We start from the raw sequence: 16,758 nt of genomic DNA, 5'->3' as shown, positions 1-16,758 counted from the left end.
ATGACACTCGCATGGCTCTTTTTCTGTTTCTTCCTCTTGGAGAGTGAGACCTCTCACTCTTGAAACCGTTTCTAGAAACTGTTCTGAGACAACTTGTCTGATTCTTCCTAGACCCTCCGATGCCCCTCAGGCTGGGTTAGGTACCTATTCTCTGTGGCTCCAGGGGCACCCTGTGCTTGGCCTTTTCATAGCACTTTTCACGTGTGCTGTGGGTTGAGTGTATCTATTTTACAGTATTGTTGTGGGATAATATATGTAAAGTAATTGAGCTTGGTCTAGGGTTTTGTTATGGTGATTGTCTACTTGTCAGTCACGTTCATCGTAAGCTTTGAAGGAAGGGGCTGTATCTCTGATACCTTGCACTGCACCCAGGACATGAATATTCAGTAAAGTTCTGATGAAAGAATGAATGAATTGAATACAATGAGTTAAAGAGTAGCAAAGGTAGAGGATGAGTATGCTTTTCTTGAACTATTTAAATATATATAAATAATAAGCATACAATTCCTGAAAATTTCAGTGAGAAAAATTCTTTATTTAAAATAGGCTAGATTTTTTATACTGATTAAATAAAATACTCTATAAATGAGAATTTTAAATTCAATTATACCAAACCCAGTAATACCAGTCAGGAGTTTTCCACCAATCCCCATTTAATAAAGTTTAAATGAATTAGCTTAGAATTATGAGGATATTTGCCTTTGCTTAGAGAAAAAAGCAGTGCCACATTTCCTGAATATAATAGTGTCATGCTAGTAAGAGAAATTCTGTAATGCTTAAGACAGCTAAGAAAAAGTGATGATTAAATGCTGAGACCCTTAGACGCTTGCTCTGATGTTATTAAGAGTGTTTCTAAATCACAGAGACAATTGACAGATTTTATTTCAACAAGATATTGAAAGCAAGAAGGGGACCTACACTATTTCTAGCCACTTGTATTTATTAATATATGCTTAGCGCTTTTAATGCCTTTGCTGTAGAAGGGTAATAAGTGTTTTAGCAAAAAGGTACACTGTGGGGACAAAGCTGGGAAGCTTGTGCATACAGAAAGTAGCTAATATCTTAGAGCTGTCAGGGCTCTTGGAAATGCCACGCATCATACATCATCTCGGGCTCCTGGGCTCTGTTTCCTGGCATGGATGTTTGCAGAGAGTTTGGGGCCATTGTGGTATCCATGGTTACTTCATCCTGGAAATCCACAGATGTGGTCATGTCAGCATCGTAGGTCCTATAAACATCAGCTAATTCAGGGGTCATCAGTGGGTCAGCAGCTGCTGGGGTGACGCTGGGGAGTCCCTTCATCTTCCCTGAAGGGCTCCTTGGCAGGCTGGGAACATCATCCTTAGGGAGAGCAAGGAGTCCTGCATGGGCAACAGGTTCTAGCTCTGGAAGGAAAGCTGGGTTTTCTGGATTGTCTGGGTTGGCCTCCGGCATAGGGGAGCCTTGTGCACCTCCTTCTCCCTTCTCAGGGCCTTTGGTTGCAGCCACTGGGGAGTCAAATTCCAGAGTGAAGTCACCGCCCATAGCTGGCTTGTGTGGCATTCCCCCCAAGCTGGACCTCATGCCTCCAAATCCTGGAAATATGGCTCCATAGGCCATTGGGTCTCCTCTCCCACCCTGGAAAAAAGACATTCGTTAAAGATGCCATTATCACATGCTATTAACTATACCATGCAACTCTACCTGGTCACATTCACCAAGGATCTCTAAAAAACTGGTAGAGGATAGGAAGTTGACTGATAGCTTTGTGTAAGCTCATTTCTCATTAAACTGGCTTTGAAACATAATGAAGAGGATTCTGCACTTATCTGGGTGGATCTTGGCGTGATCTCCATAAAAGGGAGATAACAGGGCAGAAGCAAGACTTGAGGCAAAGTGAGTTTGAATTTAATTTTAAGAAAATGAGTAGTTGAAATGAGTACTACCATCACAAAACAAATAAGAACTAAAACTCATAACTGCATTTGTTGAGGGAGAATCTTGTCAATGGCATTTTTCAGTGTCCCCCAAATGAAGTTCCATGTACTTTTTTTTTTTTTTTCTTTTAGGGGCCTCATTATATGGCCCAGGCTGCTGGTCTAGAACTCCTAGGCTCAAGTGATCTTCCTGCCTCAGCCTCCCCAGTAGCTGGGATTACAGGGGCGAGACACTGCACCCAGCTAAGATTTAAATTTTTTTAAAGCACAAAGTTTAAGAAAAAAATTTGGCTTCCACGGAGTAACTAAAGTATTTTCTTCCTGTGGACAAACAGAATTCCAGAACTGACCATGCTTCTTTTTCTACCTTTGCTGCCAGAAATACGGGGTCCAAAATCTTAGGCTGTTTGTAGCAATTGAGCAGGACTGTGTGACTTGCACGTCTGTATTCTGATTTTCTTGAAATTATGACTCATTTTAAATCCTACCTTCAACTTTTTGGTTATATTTATTGTGTATTTTTCATAAGCTCTGCAAAATCTTTTGGGAATGAGGCAGAATAGAAATAATTAATATTATATAATGGCAATTAACACTTACTTGAATTTTGAACTTCCAGTGACTTGTATTGGTGTTATATAGATACAATACTCTTTCCTTCTCCTTTCTCCTGACTCTTCATTCTTTCTCAGCTTTCACATCATCTCCTCCAGGGATGATACTATGAATCCCTGGACTGGGCTAACTGCCCTTCCTCTCTGACTCTTTCTCTCTAATGAAACTGTTACTGCTTTTATCCCATGATTTTGACATTAGATATCTGCCCTTGTACCTATCTTTTCCATTCATTAGACTGTAAGTTCCTTGAAAACAAGATTTTTTTTTTTTTTTGTCAGGGTCTTGCTCTGTTGCCTAGGCTGGAGTGCAGCGGCGTGATCTCGGCTCATTGAAACCTCTGCCTCCCAGGTTCGAGTGACACTCCTGCCTCAGCCTCCTGAGTAGCTGTGACTACAGGCTTGCGCCCCTAAACCCGGCTGATTTTTCTATTTTTAGTGGAGGCGGGGTTTTACCATGTTGGCCAGGCTGGTCTCAAACTCCTGATTTCAGGTGATCCACCTGCCTTGGCCTCCCAAAGTGCTGGGATTATAGGCGTGAGCCACTGCGCCCAGCCGAAAACAAGAATCTTACCTTGTCTTGTTTGTAGTATTTTCCTATGTGTGTGGCACATGGAAGGCACACAAAAATACTGATATGTAATTTTTCTTTCACAGATAATATGTGTATTTGTTAACTCGAAAGAATCTGTAGTTGACAATGATTTGTTAATTCAATATAGCTTTTGTTTATCTTGCCTTGTGCTCTAACAGATGTAACAGATAAAAAATTTCTTAGGAAAAAGTCAAGTTGTACGACTTTATTGATCTCAAATCTTAAACTTGCATGGATAATGATAACATAATACTAGTATATGCTCATTGACAATGCATGTTGACTTTTAAAATAATCACATTTTAAACTTGGTTTTCTTTTGCTTTTTGATCTTTCAATTTTGAGATCTGAATTACTTGTAATGCTGTTGAATTTGACGTTTTGAGGGGCCAAATGGTGTGAGAAAGAACAAGAACTCTGTATGAACCACATGTATCTTTTTGGTTTGAAGTGTTTATAGTTCAATGATGGCCTTTCAAGTGGAGGTTTCTCCTCTGTTCATCTACAAGCAATGGGCAAAACTCTATGCTCAAGAATAGTTATCACCCAGAAATAAAAGATTACATAGGAAACATGATGAAATCTTTGGATACTGCTTCAGACTTAAGCTTAGTTTTTGGAGTGGAAAAATCTGAGTCCCATGCTCATTTGGTGACATTCAGGGCAGACATCTCTTGCAGCCAGTCATAAGTGACTGTTCTTCCCTGGCCACTATTTTAAGAAGAGTTAGAAGACATTACTCACTGCCATTTCTTCTGAACTCATGATGCCAAGTCTGGCAGGGGCATTCTGTTCAAAAAGAAATATTGCATCAAAGTACGAACCAGCTACCTTCTTATCTACTCAAGACAAAGTTAAAAGTTATTTAGTTTTCACTTAAACCTTAATATTAATGCTGTGTACAGAGGTAAAGTGGAGAGGTGAGTCACTATGGAATAAATGTAGTCAACTTGGATAATTCAGATCTAAAATTTATTTTTTCTTTAATACCCTTGTGTGCGTGTGTGTGTGTGTGTGTAGCCAAGATTATCCAAATGGGAAACTTGCCTCCTTAATATTTCAGTTACTAATGTAGGCGTTCAGAGAATGTTTATTTGGAATCTCTTGTGTGAGACCTAGATTTTACAATTGTAGCTCTTAAGATAAAATTTAATTAAAAACAATACTTTTTATAGAATATGGACTTACCAGTTGATTTGCTCCAAAAGGCATGTAAAACATTCCTGGATAAAGCTAAATAAAATACAATCATGATCACAAAATGCATTTTCCAATGGAAAAACTTTTAAGTAAATTGCAAACAGAGATGTGATATTAAAAAAAAACTTACTGGAGATTGTTTATTTTGTGGCATTGGTCCCCGAGAAATCAAACGGGCTATTTGGAAAATCTTTAAATGGTGGAAAACAGAGTAAGTAATTCACATAGGCAAATCCCCATTACAGTAATTTTTGAGTTATATGAAACACATTTTCAGATGGATTAGTATAGAAATAAGTATTTAATATTTCAGAAAACAAAGGAACCCATTATACTTCATATTCATGGATTAATGGGACAATGAAAAAATTCACTCTTCTTTTTTGAAATATAGAGACAGTTTTTACGACAAAGTGTCTCATTGAGATCTGTACTTACTGATGGACCTTGTGGATCAGGAAAATCCAATCCTGGGAGCTATATGTTACAGATAAATATTAAAATTATCAGTCAAAAAATGAACAAAATAGATAAAAGCAAATAAAAGATAGACAAAATGAACAAATAAAATAAAAATAAAAAATATAAGTGTCTCATTGAGATCTGTACTTACTGATGGACCTTGTGGATCAGCAAAATCCATTCTTGGGAGCTATATCATAGGTAAATATTAAAATTATCATAAAAATGAATAAAATAGATAAATACAAATACAAATTAAAAATAGACAAAGTGAACAAATAAAAAAAGTAAAATACAGAAAGTGTCTCTTTGGGATCTGTACTTACTGATGGACCTTGTGGATCAGCAAAATCCACTCTTGGGAGCTATATTATAGGTAAATATTAAAATTATCATAAAAAATGAATAAAATAGATAAATACAAATACAAATAAAAAATAGACAAAGTGAACAAATAAAAAAATACAGAAAGTGTCTCATTGAGATCTGTACTTACTGGTGGACCTTGTGGATCAGCAACATCTGCTCCTGGGAGCTATATCACAGATAAATATTAAAATTATCAGTCAAAAAATTAACAAAATAGACAACAAGAAAATAAAAAAATAGACAAAGTGACATTAAAAATAAAAAAATTGACAAAGTGAACTGATCACATGATTATCTTGTTTGCCATGACAGTAAAACAAAATGAGTTTCATTATTTTATTTTCTTTCAGTGTTTTGGGAGGTATGACCCGAGAGTTTGCAGTGATCTTTTACTAACATTACTCAAATGTACCGGCAGGGGAATGAGGTACATCTATCATGGCTTTGCTATCTCTTGCAGATTAGAAAGTAATGAATTTTGGAACGGGAACATACCTGGTTGGTTTGAACCCTGGCTCTGCCACTTAGTTTTTGTGTACTCCTGGGCCAATTTTGTAACTTCTCAAAATCTGTCTTCCTTTCTTTAAAAAGACTGATAATATGTATTTTTATAGGCTTGTAGGTAGGATGATATGGGGGAATGACACATGCCCACAACATACTGGTTACATGGTACCTTCCTTTTCTTTTACCCATTACACTTTTCTCTACATTATTACAAGACACTTTTTGCATAGCTGTCCCCTTTCTGTCAGACAGATAATAATGGAAAATCCTACTTGTTATGCTGAGGGATCAATCACTTTTCTCAGTCTTTCCAACACCAAAAAAAGACCAGTGATAGGAAACCTGGACTTCTCTGGGGTTTTATTCTATTTCCCATGGAAGTTTTCATCTTTTGCAACTAGGAAACCCAGTTTTATAGGCACAGGATCTTTTAGAATCCATGCCCTGTCTCTGATGGCAAAAGATAGGAATGGATATTTATGTTTTACTCAAAAAATAAATCTCAGATATGGAAGACTGATTAAGAATATATTTATATCATGTATTATGCCTGAAGGCTATGATTATTTAAAAGTGCCCTGCAAATTAGTTTTCTTCGATTAGGTTAGCTGGTGATTCTGATCTGACTTCAAGAGAAAGGAAGTACCTCAGGCTTTGGTGGTTTATCTGATGGTGCCACCTGCTGCTGAACCAGAGGCAGTTCTCCTTCCTGCAAGAGCAGCTGTCCCAGGTGAAGTGGAGGCTGAAGTGCTTCTTTCTGTGCTGTGGCCTCGTCGGCGGTTGCAGCAGCGGCCTGGAGGAAAGGTTTCAGTCCTGGCTGTTGAGGCTTCAAGGATGGCTGTGATGGGAGAGGTGGGGGATGCACAGGCAAAGAATATTCATACTGCAGAGAAATTTGAAAAGAGTGTCAGGAAGGGATGGCTCATTAAACAACGGTGCCTAGAATTTCTAAACAAAGGGGCTTGGGGCGCTTTCTATCTGGAAGGGAGGCTAGGGGACTTGTCTTGAAGTTGAGTTTACATAGGAAGCACCAGTTAGTGTCAATGTTGTTTGGGGAGGTCTTGCATGTGCCTCCCCTACCTGCTTTGGGACCACCACTGCTCATGAAGGTGAAGCTACATGAACCTCCTGGTAGGATGAGACATATCCTTCTCTAAGTTCTCATAGCTGTCTGTATGTATCTGTATCTTTATTTTACCACTTTCTCATTGGATGGTAATTATTTGTTATAAATCTTTGTCCCCCAGTCAATGGAGAGAGAATGATATGTCTTGTTTCTCTTTATAGCCCCTGTACATAACATAGCTCCTAACAAGTGCCTGGCCCATGGTGAGTGCCTAGTATATTTTTCAAATTAATGAAAGCATAAAGCATAATTAATTAAAATGTCAATCAAATTCTTTCAACATGGAAATTCACTTTGGAAACAAGTGAAGAAACAGTCACCATTAACATAATTTATTGTCCTACTAAATGGGACTTCGTGGTAATGCTCCTGCTGTGGAAGACCACCTGGAACTAAAATTCCCTGTTAATCTTGGTTCTGAGTCCATATATTAAATGAAAAAAATTCCCTGTTAAAATCACCATGTTTTGTTGCTTCTTCTAGAAATTACTTGTGGCGAATGGCTCCCTATTGTTTGCAGAATGATTGCAAACTCCTCAGAGCAGCAAGGAAGTGTCACAACAATTCGGGGCTCTGCTTTGCCCCTCCAGTCCTCACCCCTCTCTGAGCTCACATCTCACAATTCAGCACTTTGAAATATGTTGTCTTGTCCTATCTGAAATTTCACAATCCTTGGAGCCATTCGTAAATGTCTTCACTTTTACTACCAAACCACCATTTGGTTTATGTATTTATTAGGCACCTAATCAATAATGGTTAACAGATTGATATATGTATTGACTTCTGTAGTGTTCATGATGTTTCATTTTTTAAAATTTCTTAATTTTTTTTTTGAGGCAGAGTCTCACTCTATTGCCCAGGTTGGAGTGCAGTGGCACTATCTCGGCTCACTGCAGCCTCTGCCGCCTCAGCCTCCCGAGAGTAGCTGAGATTACAGGTGCCTGCCGCCATGCCCGCCTAATTTTTGTATTTTTAGTAGAGACGGGGTTTCACCATGTTGGCCAGGCTGGTCTTGAACTCCTCACCTCAAGTGATCCATCCGCCTTGGCCTCCCAAAGTGCTGGGATTACAGGCATGAGCCATCGCACCTGGCTATGGTGTTTTAACCAGGATTATTGTCATCATTTGAAATTAGCCTTTGAGTAATTATTTAGGAAATCTTGATTCAAATGAAAATTGTCCAGGGTGTAGCCTGCTTCGATTTTTGAGGATTGTTTGCTGATATCTTTAACTTAGGTCTCATATTTTGGAGGCTGTATCTTCCTATTTTAAATAAATATGCAAATAGTTTCAAATTTAAAAACATTTCTTAAACACTAAAAGCAGTTATAGGCTTTGATTTATTTGGCACGAGAATAATTTTTTGTTAATGCTAGGACTTGGCTATTGCTAATTTATCACAACTCAAGGAAGGCAAGTAAGAAGAGGTTTTAAAGCCTGAGGTTTCAAACATATTGACGCTATTCACTCACCTGTTGAGTTTCATGTTCCCTTGGCCTCATCCATGGAGGAGAGGAATGTGGTGGGAGGAGACCGTGCATCCACAAAGAATTAAATGATTTCCCAAAGCCAAATCTAGAATACTAAAGACATGGATAAAAAAAGGCATGCTTATATTTAAATGTTAAATATAACATTGGTTATATTTGGTTTTCTTTTCTTTTCTTTTCTTTTTTTTTTTTTTTTTTTTTTTTTTGAGATGGAATCTCGCTGTGTCACCAGGCTGGAGTGCAGTGGGCGATCTTGGCTCACAGCATCCGCCTCCTGGGTTCAAGCAATTCTCCTGCCTCAGCTTCCTGTGTAGCTGGGACTACAGGCACGCACCATCACGCCCAGCTAATTTTTGTATTTTTAGTAGAGACGGGGTTTCACCATGTTGGCCAGGATGGTCTTGGTCTCTTGACCTCATGATCCGCCCGCCTCGGCCTCCCAAAGTGCTGGAATTACAGGCGTGAGCCATTGCGCCCAGCCTGGTTTTCATTTTCTAAAAAATCAACAGATAGTGTAAATATAGCAAAAGCAAAAGTGGTGTTGCTTAATTTAAAATGGATAGGTATGGTTGGACATGGTGGCTCATGCCTCTAATCCCAGCACTTTGGGAGGCCGAGGTGGGTGGATCACCTGAGGTCATGAGTTCGAGATCAGCCTAGCGACATGGTGAAATCCCGTCTCTACTAAAAAATACAAAAATTAGCCTGGCATGGTGGCAGATGCCTGTAATCCCAGCTACTCGGGAGGCTGGGACAGGAGAATAGCTTGAACTCAGGAGGCGGAGGTTGCAGTGAGCCGAGATCGCACCACTGCACTTTAGCCTGGGCCACAGAGTGATACTCTGTCTAAATAAATAAATAATAAATAAAAATAAATCAAATGGATAGGTAAACTGTTCCTTTCAATGAACTTAAATTTCATTTTGAGCTAGTCTGCAATATTTCCATAAACTTGTTTGAGATTTAGATTTTTTAAGCACTTATGTTTTGTGCCATATAATAAATTAATAATGCACAAAAATATTCTTTTTTTAACTAAATAAAATTCAATACTATTTTTATTTTTCCCTGTCACTCTATCTTATTTTGTTTTAGGCTCTCATTCACTTCTTGGTTCTTCCAATATTTAGTATATTGTCTATTCATAAATAAATTTGATGAATTATAATGCTGCTGCTAATATTAACACTAGCACCACCATGAATACTTGCAATAAGAAATATGATTACCTGAGAAAGTGTGTTTAATCCTTGCAGACTTCCCAACTGTCTCATTGTCTATCAAAAAAAAAGTGGGTTACTGTTTATCACATATGCTGTGTTTGACACAACTGATTTCTCGTGATATTTGACATTATCAACACAAAGTTTGATGTGGATCAGTTTAACAAAATGAAAGTAGACACAAATCATCATCGAAAGGTGGAAATATTAAATTTGGTTCTGCCATTGTTATTATTACTGCTATTAAAATAATGCAGTTGCTTTTATCATTAATTAAAGGAGAAAAAGTATTATTTAAGTGGAGGTTACATTGAAACATGGGAAAATAGCTCATTCCACTGAGATATAAATGTAATTGTGAGGAATTTGCTTCATTGACTCTTTTCTCCCCATTTAATTTACTTTGGCCCTTACAAGTTCAGCCAGAAGAGGAATTTGAAACAAACAAATAAATAAAACTTTTACCTCTTTCTCAAACAATAAATCTTTCAAAATATTAAATATAGAAACTATTGAAAGAAATGTTAAGTATCTGGATAGATTATCGAGAATTCCACCATTTCAACAGAAAGTCAATTTCACTTTTTTCATGGGAAGAGATTCAGAACGCTTTGGATTGAGTTTAAGCTAAAAAAGAAAAAAAACCCTCAGTGCAATTAGCTTCCATGTGAAGTAAGCATCTAGCTCAAATAGGTATTGATTGCCCCCAGCTTACCATGACACACGGGAATTTCACAAGACCTTGTGAAAAATTTTTAATCTTATAAATATCTTTCTATATATAACTGTCAGTATTTTTCATTGACATGACCAAAATTTCTGTTTTGCTGGGGTTTTCTAAACAGAATATATATTACATGAGAACTGCAATAAGACAAATACACTGTATAACTTATACAGGAAGTATCATAGTACAATGTTAATGCTATTTGCCAGACTTATAAAAAATTAAATTTTGTACAGGTACATTTATTTCATGAGAACTTTATCATGTAAGATAGTATAAGGAGCAGGACTAAAAATAAACTGTGAGTACAGAGCAATGAATTTTAATTAATGTAGTAATTTTATTAATATGTATATTCTATATAAGGCATTAAGTATTAATATTGCTTTTGTTTGCATAGAAATAATGTTCAAAAAGTAAAACACCTGAGAGTTTAAAATTGCAGCAGAATTATAAGACAAAGCTCTAGTAAATATAATTTTTCTAGCACTCCTCAGGATAACAGCCAGAAACTTCTGGCTAGGAAAACTGAGAAACACACCACCATATTTCTCCTGTATCACAAATATACCAACGTAAAGTTAGTATGTAAAAAACTCTGACAATACATACCTCAAGGCTCAAACTAGCCATACCCGGTGTTCCAGTTTGCTGAGGAAAGAACTGAATGAAAATAAGAATAATTTAGGCTTATTGGTACAAAACTTCCTTCAATGCCCATTGGGCATAGGATATTGCTCCAGTACATAAGGGCTACCTGAGGGGCCACCATTTTGGTTTATTATGCAAATAACTTGAGTGCTTGGGCAGAAGGAAGAAGAGCATAAGTTATTTAGGAGAATCAACACAGTATTTGAAAATTTTGCTCCCACCTGCATTATCTATCCTTTGTCTGCATCTTAATGCTTTGTTGTTTTAAAAGCAAAATATGATTCAAAGTTACACACAAGGAGAAGTAGAATAAAGCAACAAAATAGAAAACTACTAGTACTTTATATTCTTAAAAAATTACCACAGAAAAAAGTAAAGGGGACAAACTCAAGCTGAATTTTCATGTGCTTTTGACAAATCTACATGATTTTGGTTTACCAGATGTGGCATGGGATCATGACATTCAGAAAAATCATATACAAAATCTAACTTGATTCCCATTCAAAGGACTTCAGCAAATTCTCTATGATTTTTAGTGAAAGATTATTTTATGTATAAACCTACTATATTTTGGGATCATAGCAAAGATTTTTTTTCCCTTAAATAAAAAGCATTCTAGCACAAAATACTATTATACTTAATGTGTTCACTTAAAAGTTGTTCAAAAATATACCTAGCTATACAATTAGTTTTTTAAAATGTAAGATATTTTCCTTTCCTTTTTTTTTCCCCCCAAGACTAAGTTTTACTCTGTCACCCAGGCTGGAGTGCAGTAGCGTGATCTCGGCTCACTGGAATCTCTGCCTGCCGGGTCCAAGCGATTCTCCTCCCACGTAGCTGGGTTTACAGGTGTGCGCCACCAAGTCCGGCTAATTTTTGTATTTTTAGTAGAGACAGAGTTTCACCATGTTGGCCAGGCTGGTCTTGAACTCCTGAGCTCAAGTGATCCACCCACCTCGGCCTCCCAAAGTGCTGGGATTACAGACATGAGCCACTGCACCTGGCTTCCTTTTTTAAAAAAATAGAGATGGGGGTCTCACTATGTTGCCCAGGCTTGTCTTGAACTCCTGAGCTCAAGTAATCCTCCTGCCTTAGCCTCCCAAAGTGCTGGGATGATAGGCATGAGTCACCATGCCCAGCCTTTTCCATTTTTTTTTTTTTTGTTGTTAAATATATTTTTCTTTCGAAACCAATCCTTATTACTTTACACAAATACCAGTAGAAAACATGGAGAATGGAAGAGTAGGAATTAGAGTAAATTGGATTTTGAGAGTCTCTGGTTCTTCGGATACTCTCACTTTCTAAGACCAAGGGGTTGTAATGCCATCTTTCCTTCAGTTATACCACAAGGATTTATGGAATGTTTACTAAACATATTGGTATTATTTTTCCTTTATGAGTAAGAAGTTAAAGAATTACACCCCCTACTTTTTCACCCCCCACCTTTTTCATATAAGTAAAATCCTACCTTCTGGGTCATGGTGAGAATTTCCTTAAATAATTCAGTTTTGGACAAGAATGGGGGGAAAGGGCCAGGCACGGAGGCTCACGCCTGTAATCCCAGCACTTTGGGAGGCCGAGGTGGGCAGATCATGAGGTCAGGAATTTGAGAACAGCCTGGCCAACATGGCGAAACCCTGTCTCTGCTAAACATACAAAAATTAGCTGGGTGTGGTGGTGGGCACCTGTAATCCCAGCTACTTGGGAAGCTGAGGCAGGAGAATCGCTTGAACCCAGGAGGAGGAGGTGGCAGTGAGCTGAGATCTCAGCATTGAACTCCAGCCTGGGCAACAAAGCCAGATTGTTTCAAAAAAAAAAAAAAAAAAAAAAAAAAAAAAAAAAAAAAAGAAGGGAAAGGCATTATAAATGTGTAGCAAATACTCTGGGTAGGAAAGAGGTTAGCTGTATAGACAGGAAGGGTGATTGTGCATGTACGTGTGTATGTGGTGGGTAGCTTGTTGAGAATCTGGGGGAATTGTGAGAGCAGGACTTTCTTCCCCACTATTTGCCAGTGCATAAACAACACATCTTGGATTGAACCACAGAACAAAGTGTACTTTGCTTTCCATCTGCTCAAAGTCATGAATTAAAGAATATTTACACGAATGTATACAGATAGGGGATACATTTCTCATGCAGAATTAATAGGAGAAGAACATCTGATCTGACAAGCAATTGGTTGGCAATAATAAGCAATTGTTCTGTTCCTCAGAGCGGACCCAGTTGATTCAGGTGTGGATCATTACAGGTTCAAAGAACGCCAATGTGTTAGACCGATGGTGAATGACTGAGGCTGATCTCAACGTCAGTATCATACAGAGGTAAGCTAGGGTGGCACCCTCAAGGTTTCTTTCATTTAAAATTCACCTTGTGTGATGAAACAGGGACTCTATTTTTATTTGTGGAATTAAGGTTTTCATCATTATAATCAGGTTTCATCCTCTTTCTCCATTTCCATTCTCTTTCACTAAAACACTTTAAGAAAACCAAATAGCTAACCTTTTCTTTCAGGGCATTAAAATATTCTAAAGTTCATTTGAGGCCAACTATGAGCTCCTGGAGATAAGAGATCATGTCTTATTTACTTTAATTTTTCCAATGCCCAGCACATTGCTGGATGCGTGGCGGCTGCTCAGTATATATTTGCTAAATGCATATAGCAGCCAAATAAAGTTTTTGTGATAACAGAATTGCATGCTGTTGGCTGGAGTAGTTCAGTGTTCAAAAGATTGTGTTTGTATGAGATCATTTCAATATATACTAGAATAGATCAGGTGTGGGACTGTAATACGCAGTTAGCCCCATCACTATGATATGTTTTGATTTATGAAACTTCAGCTCTCAGTCACACAATTTTTGCTTACAAGGTAAATTTGCTAGTTAATTACTAGCTTCAAATGGAATTATCTAGCTGAGTTTTGTAACCATAGAAATTTGGAGATGGTTCTTTTTGAAATGAAGAAAATGTACTTTTCTTTTTCAGAGAAATTTCCTCTTTCCATTTCAACTTTATACTGATAGCAAGATGTTGATAATAAAATTTCGCCATGCATTGTACAGACTAAGTCTTTTAACTTTGAATGAATGGAATAAGATCTAGAAATTGTTTTGGGACTATTTTAAATAACTTTTCAGTAGAAATATCATAAGCCTCACTTACTGCTTTTTTTTTTGAGATGGAGTCTCACTGTGTCGCCCAGGCTGGAGTGCAGTGATGCAATCTTGGCTTACTGCAACCTCCACCTCCCGGGTTCAAGCAATGCTCCTGCCTCAGCCTCCCAAGTAGCTGGGATTACAGGTGCACACCACTATGCCCGGCTAATTTTTGTATTTTTAGTAGGGACAGGGTTTGCATGTTGGCTAGGCTGATCTTGAGCTCCTCACCTCAGGTGATCCGCCTGCCTCAGCCTCCCAAAGTGCTGGGATTACAGGGGTGAGCCACCAAGTCCAGCTATCACTTACCGCTTTTGGATTGCAAGACTGACATCTGAGCGACTATGGCTTTTGACTCAATGGGACTACACCACTGGATTAAATCAAGTGAGTCTATGCGTGGACTCTCAGTCCAAATCCCTTCAGTGTTGTCTGGAGTCCAACAATCAAGAACCTCTTCTGGGACACACTCTAAAGACTGACTTACCGGCACTGCAAAACTCATTTCCAGGAGGCATAGGATCAGTATCAGGTCCTTCATTTTGAAAAGTGGAATCTAAAACATAATTAAGTTGGAGAATTAAATCAGATTAATTTTTATTCAGAATGGTTAAAAGACAATTTTTGAAAATGAGCCTGAGTCTCTGCTCTTCCAAAAACAACCGGGATAAAGGTTAGAAGAACAAAATCAAAAACTAACTTGTATGTAGTAGTTTCTGAAATAAATTGACAAGCAATTAAAAAATATCTAAGCACTTTTTAAATGGATCTACAGCCTGAATAAATATGTAGGAACAACCTCCATCAATATTCTATAAGTGCTATGTTTCATTTCATAAAGTGAATTATGAATTTAAAAATCCTTCCCACTAAGTAAAATATTGGTCTACCAGGTATTATTCACAGAAGTTTATACTTTGCTTACCCTTTGGGATACATTTTGAAATGCATGTGAAATGTAATGCACCTAACAGTCATTTTATAACAAACCTTTATTTGCAGGAATAGAGGGTATATCATTGCGTGTTTAGTTTAGGTAATGTACGTAACCATTCCAAAACTTATCTTTTCAAATGAGAGTAAACTGGCTATCTTAATTTCCTTTGATGTTAGTGGAAAATATGTTTCAAATTTAGCTTTCCTCTTCCTAAAATGAATTATCTTTTAAAATTTATTCTATAAATTCAAAAAGCTCTTTATTCTTACATGAATAGAGATCTGAATAGCCAAGAAATTTACTCATCTTCTAATATTACAAAAAATTAGGCAGTATAATAAAAAAGAGTTAAAAAAATACAGTCTATAGATAAAAGTCTTTTTTTTTTCTTAGTTGATGGGTGTTAGGCATGTCATCTCTGGAACATGCTAATGGATTACAACAAGCAATAATTCAGCTACTGGTGACAAATGAAGATAAATCCTCTTTATAAAAGCTGTCTGGAGATAGGAAAAAAAGAATTTACAGGAAACACATGGAAATCATAAAATCCCATTTTACCTTAGATGCTGACATGCACTGTGCTCTCAGGGCCTGATGATGCCAACCAAGATAGTTCTAAGAAAAGAAGATTAAAATTTTTTTCAGGACTGTGCGTGGGACTTGCTCTGTACTTCTTATTCAGGGAAGATTAGAAACCTTTATTTAAAGTGCCAATCCACCAATCAAAGTGAAGCAAAATGGCTGGGGGGCGGGAGCGGGGACGTTGTGGGGGCGGGAATCTCTGCTCCTGCAATTAGTCCACAACCTTTTATTGCATGCAGGGACATTGGCCCAGTAGGGTCTCATTATTTTTAATTGTACTGCAGCCCCTGTACTTATTCAGAGAACTTGATAGCAGGGAAGGCAGTAAAGGAATAATGGACATAGGCTCTGAAGACAATTATTTTGGTGAGCTGGGGGAAATATATGTAAAATAGATGCAAAACAAGCCATTATCTGTTTTGTGCTGGTTTTATATGCAGATAAAGCTAGTGACCCAATGCTAGCATTATTCAGATTTTCACCCTCCTGTTTGTTGTAGTAAAAGTAACTACCCTCCTTCCCCCTCAGCACACACAGAGTCTGAAAGAAAACATTAAAATGTTAGATGGATAATGAATGTGTGTGATTTCTTTCTTGAATTTCCTAGATATTTTCATATCTGGAGATAATTGATTAGAGACAACCAAGCTTTTTTAAGAAACTACAATTGGACCCTCTGCAAGAATCAGGTTTACTTCAGGTAAAACTTTGGTGCATTTAAAAAAAAATTTGTGGGGACAGGGACATAAATCAGAACATTCTCTATGAACCAAATCAATGGGCACAAGCGTCAGTTCACACTTTAGATAGACACATTTCCAGGCATTAGTATCAAGCCAGGTTAATAAGACATATTTCGATCATTTAAAAGGTTAACATCAACACAGACTGGTTTTTCTCCATGAACAGATAATATCTTGAATGTGGATTGTATATCAGCTGCTTTTGTTACTTCTCTGCCCATCCTTGTCTTTCCAAAGTTGTGATTTCAGATATGGTAGGGATAAGCATTTAAGATTAGTTTCTAAAGAAGGGATGAGTCAGTACACTCTTTAGAGAAGTAGGGATCTTGTCAATTACAGGGAACATTGAGGAAGCTCGTATTTTGAGAAAGGTGTATCCATACCCAAATGTAGGCCTAACAACTTCAAATAATGTTATCTCAGAAGCTGCTCCTGAAAACCTCTCTGTTCCACTGATACC

At 37.5% G+C, this 16,758-nt stretch overlaps 1 protein-coding gene across 1 annotated transcript; it reads right to left on the bottom strand.

Moving 5' to 3' along the window:
- Positions 1–514: 514 nt before the first annotated feature.
- AMBN (ameloblastin) lies at positions 515–15,649 on the bottom strand. Its single transcript, XM_073017812.1, has 13 exons — positions 15,532–15,649; positions 14,521–14,589; positions 10,842–10,892; positions 9,509–9,556; positions 8,262–8,372; positions 6,310–6,546; positions 5,114–5,152; positions 4,939–4,977; positions 4,764–4,802; positions 4,456–4,515; positions 4,314–4,358; positions 3,870–3,914; positions 515–1,617 (listed from the first exon to the last, which is right to left on the bottom strand). Exons 1-13 carry the CDS (start codon positions 15,544–15,546, stop codon positions 1,072–1,074), a joined length of 1,344 nt encoding a protein of 447 aa, XP_072873913.1. The 5' UTR covers positions 15,547–15,649; the 3' UTR covers positions 515–1,071.
- Positions 15,650–16,758: the final 1,109 nt, after the last annotated feature.

This window comes from Chlorocebus sabaeus, chromosome 7 (genome assembly GCF_047675955.1).
Source record: "Chlorocebus sabaeus isolate Y175 chromosome 7, mChlSab1.0.hap1, whole genome shotgun sequence".
In the NCBI taxonomy this organism is placed as follows: domain Eukaryota; kingdom Metazoa; phylum Chordata; class Mammalia; order Primates; family Cercopithecidae; genus Chlorocebus; species Chlorocebus sabaeus.
Note: the sequence above shows the minus strand (reverse complement) of the source record. Positions and strands in the feature narration are given on the sequence as shown.

Excerpts from the sequence above, each read along its gene's own strand:
- AMBN (XM_073017812.1), bottom strand. Across the intron at positions 4,516-4,763 it reads CTGATCCACAAGGTCCATCA|ATTTTCCAAATAGCCCGTTT; the intron begins GTAAGTACAGAT and ends CACCATTTAAAG. Across the intron at positions 4,359-4,455 it reads CACAAAATAAACAATCTCCA|CTTTATCCAGGAATGTTTTA; the intron begins GTAAGTTTTTTT and ends TATTTTATTTAG.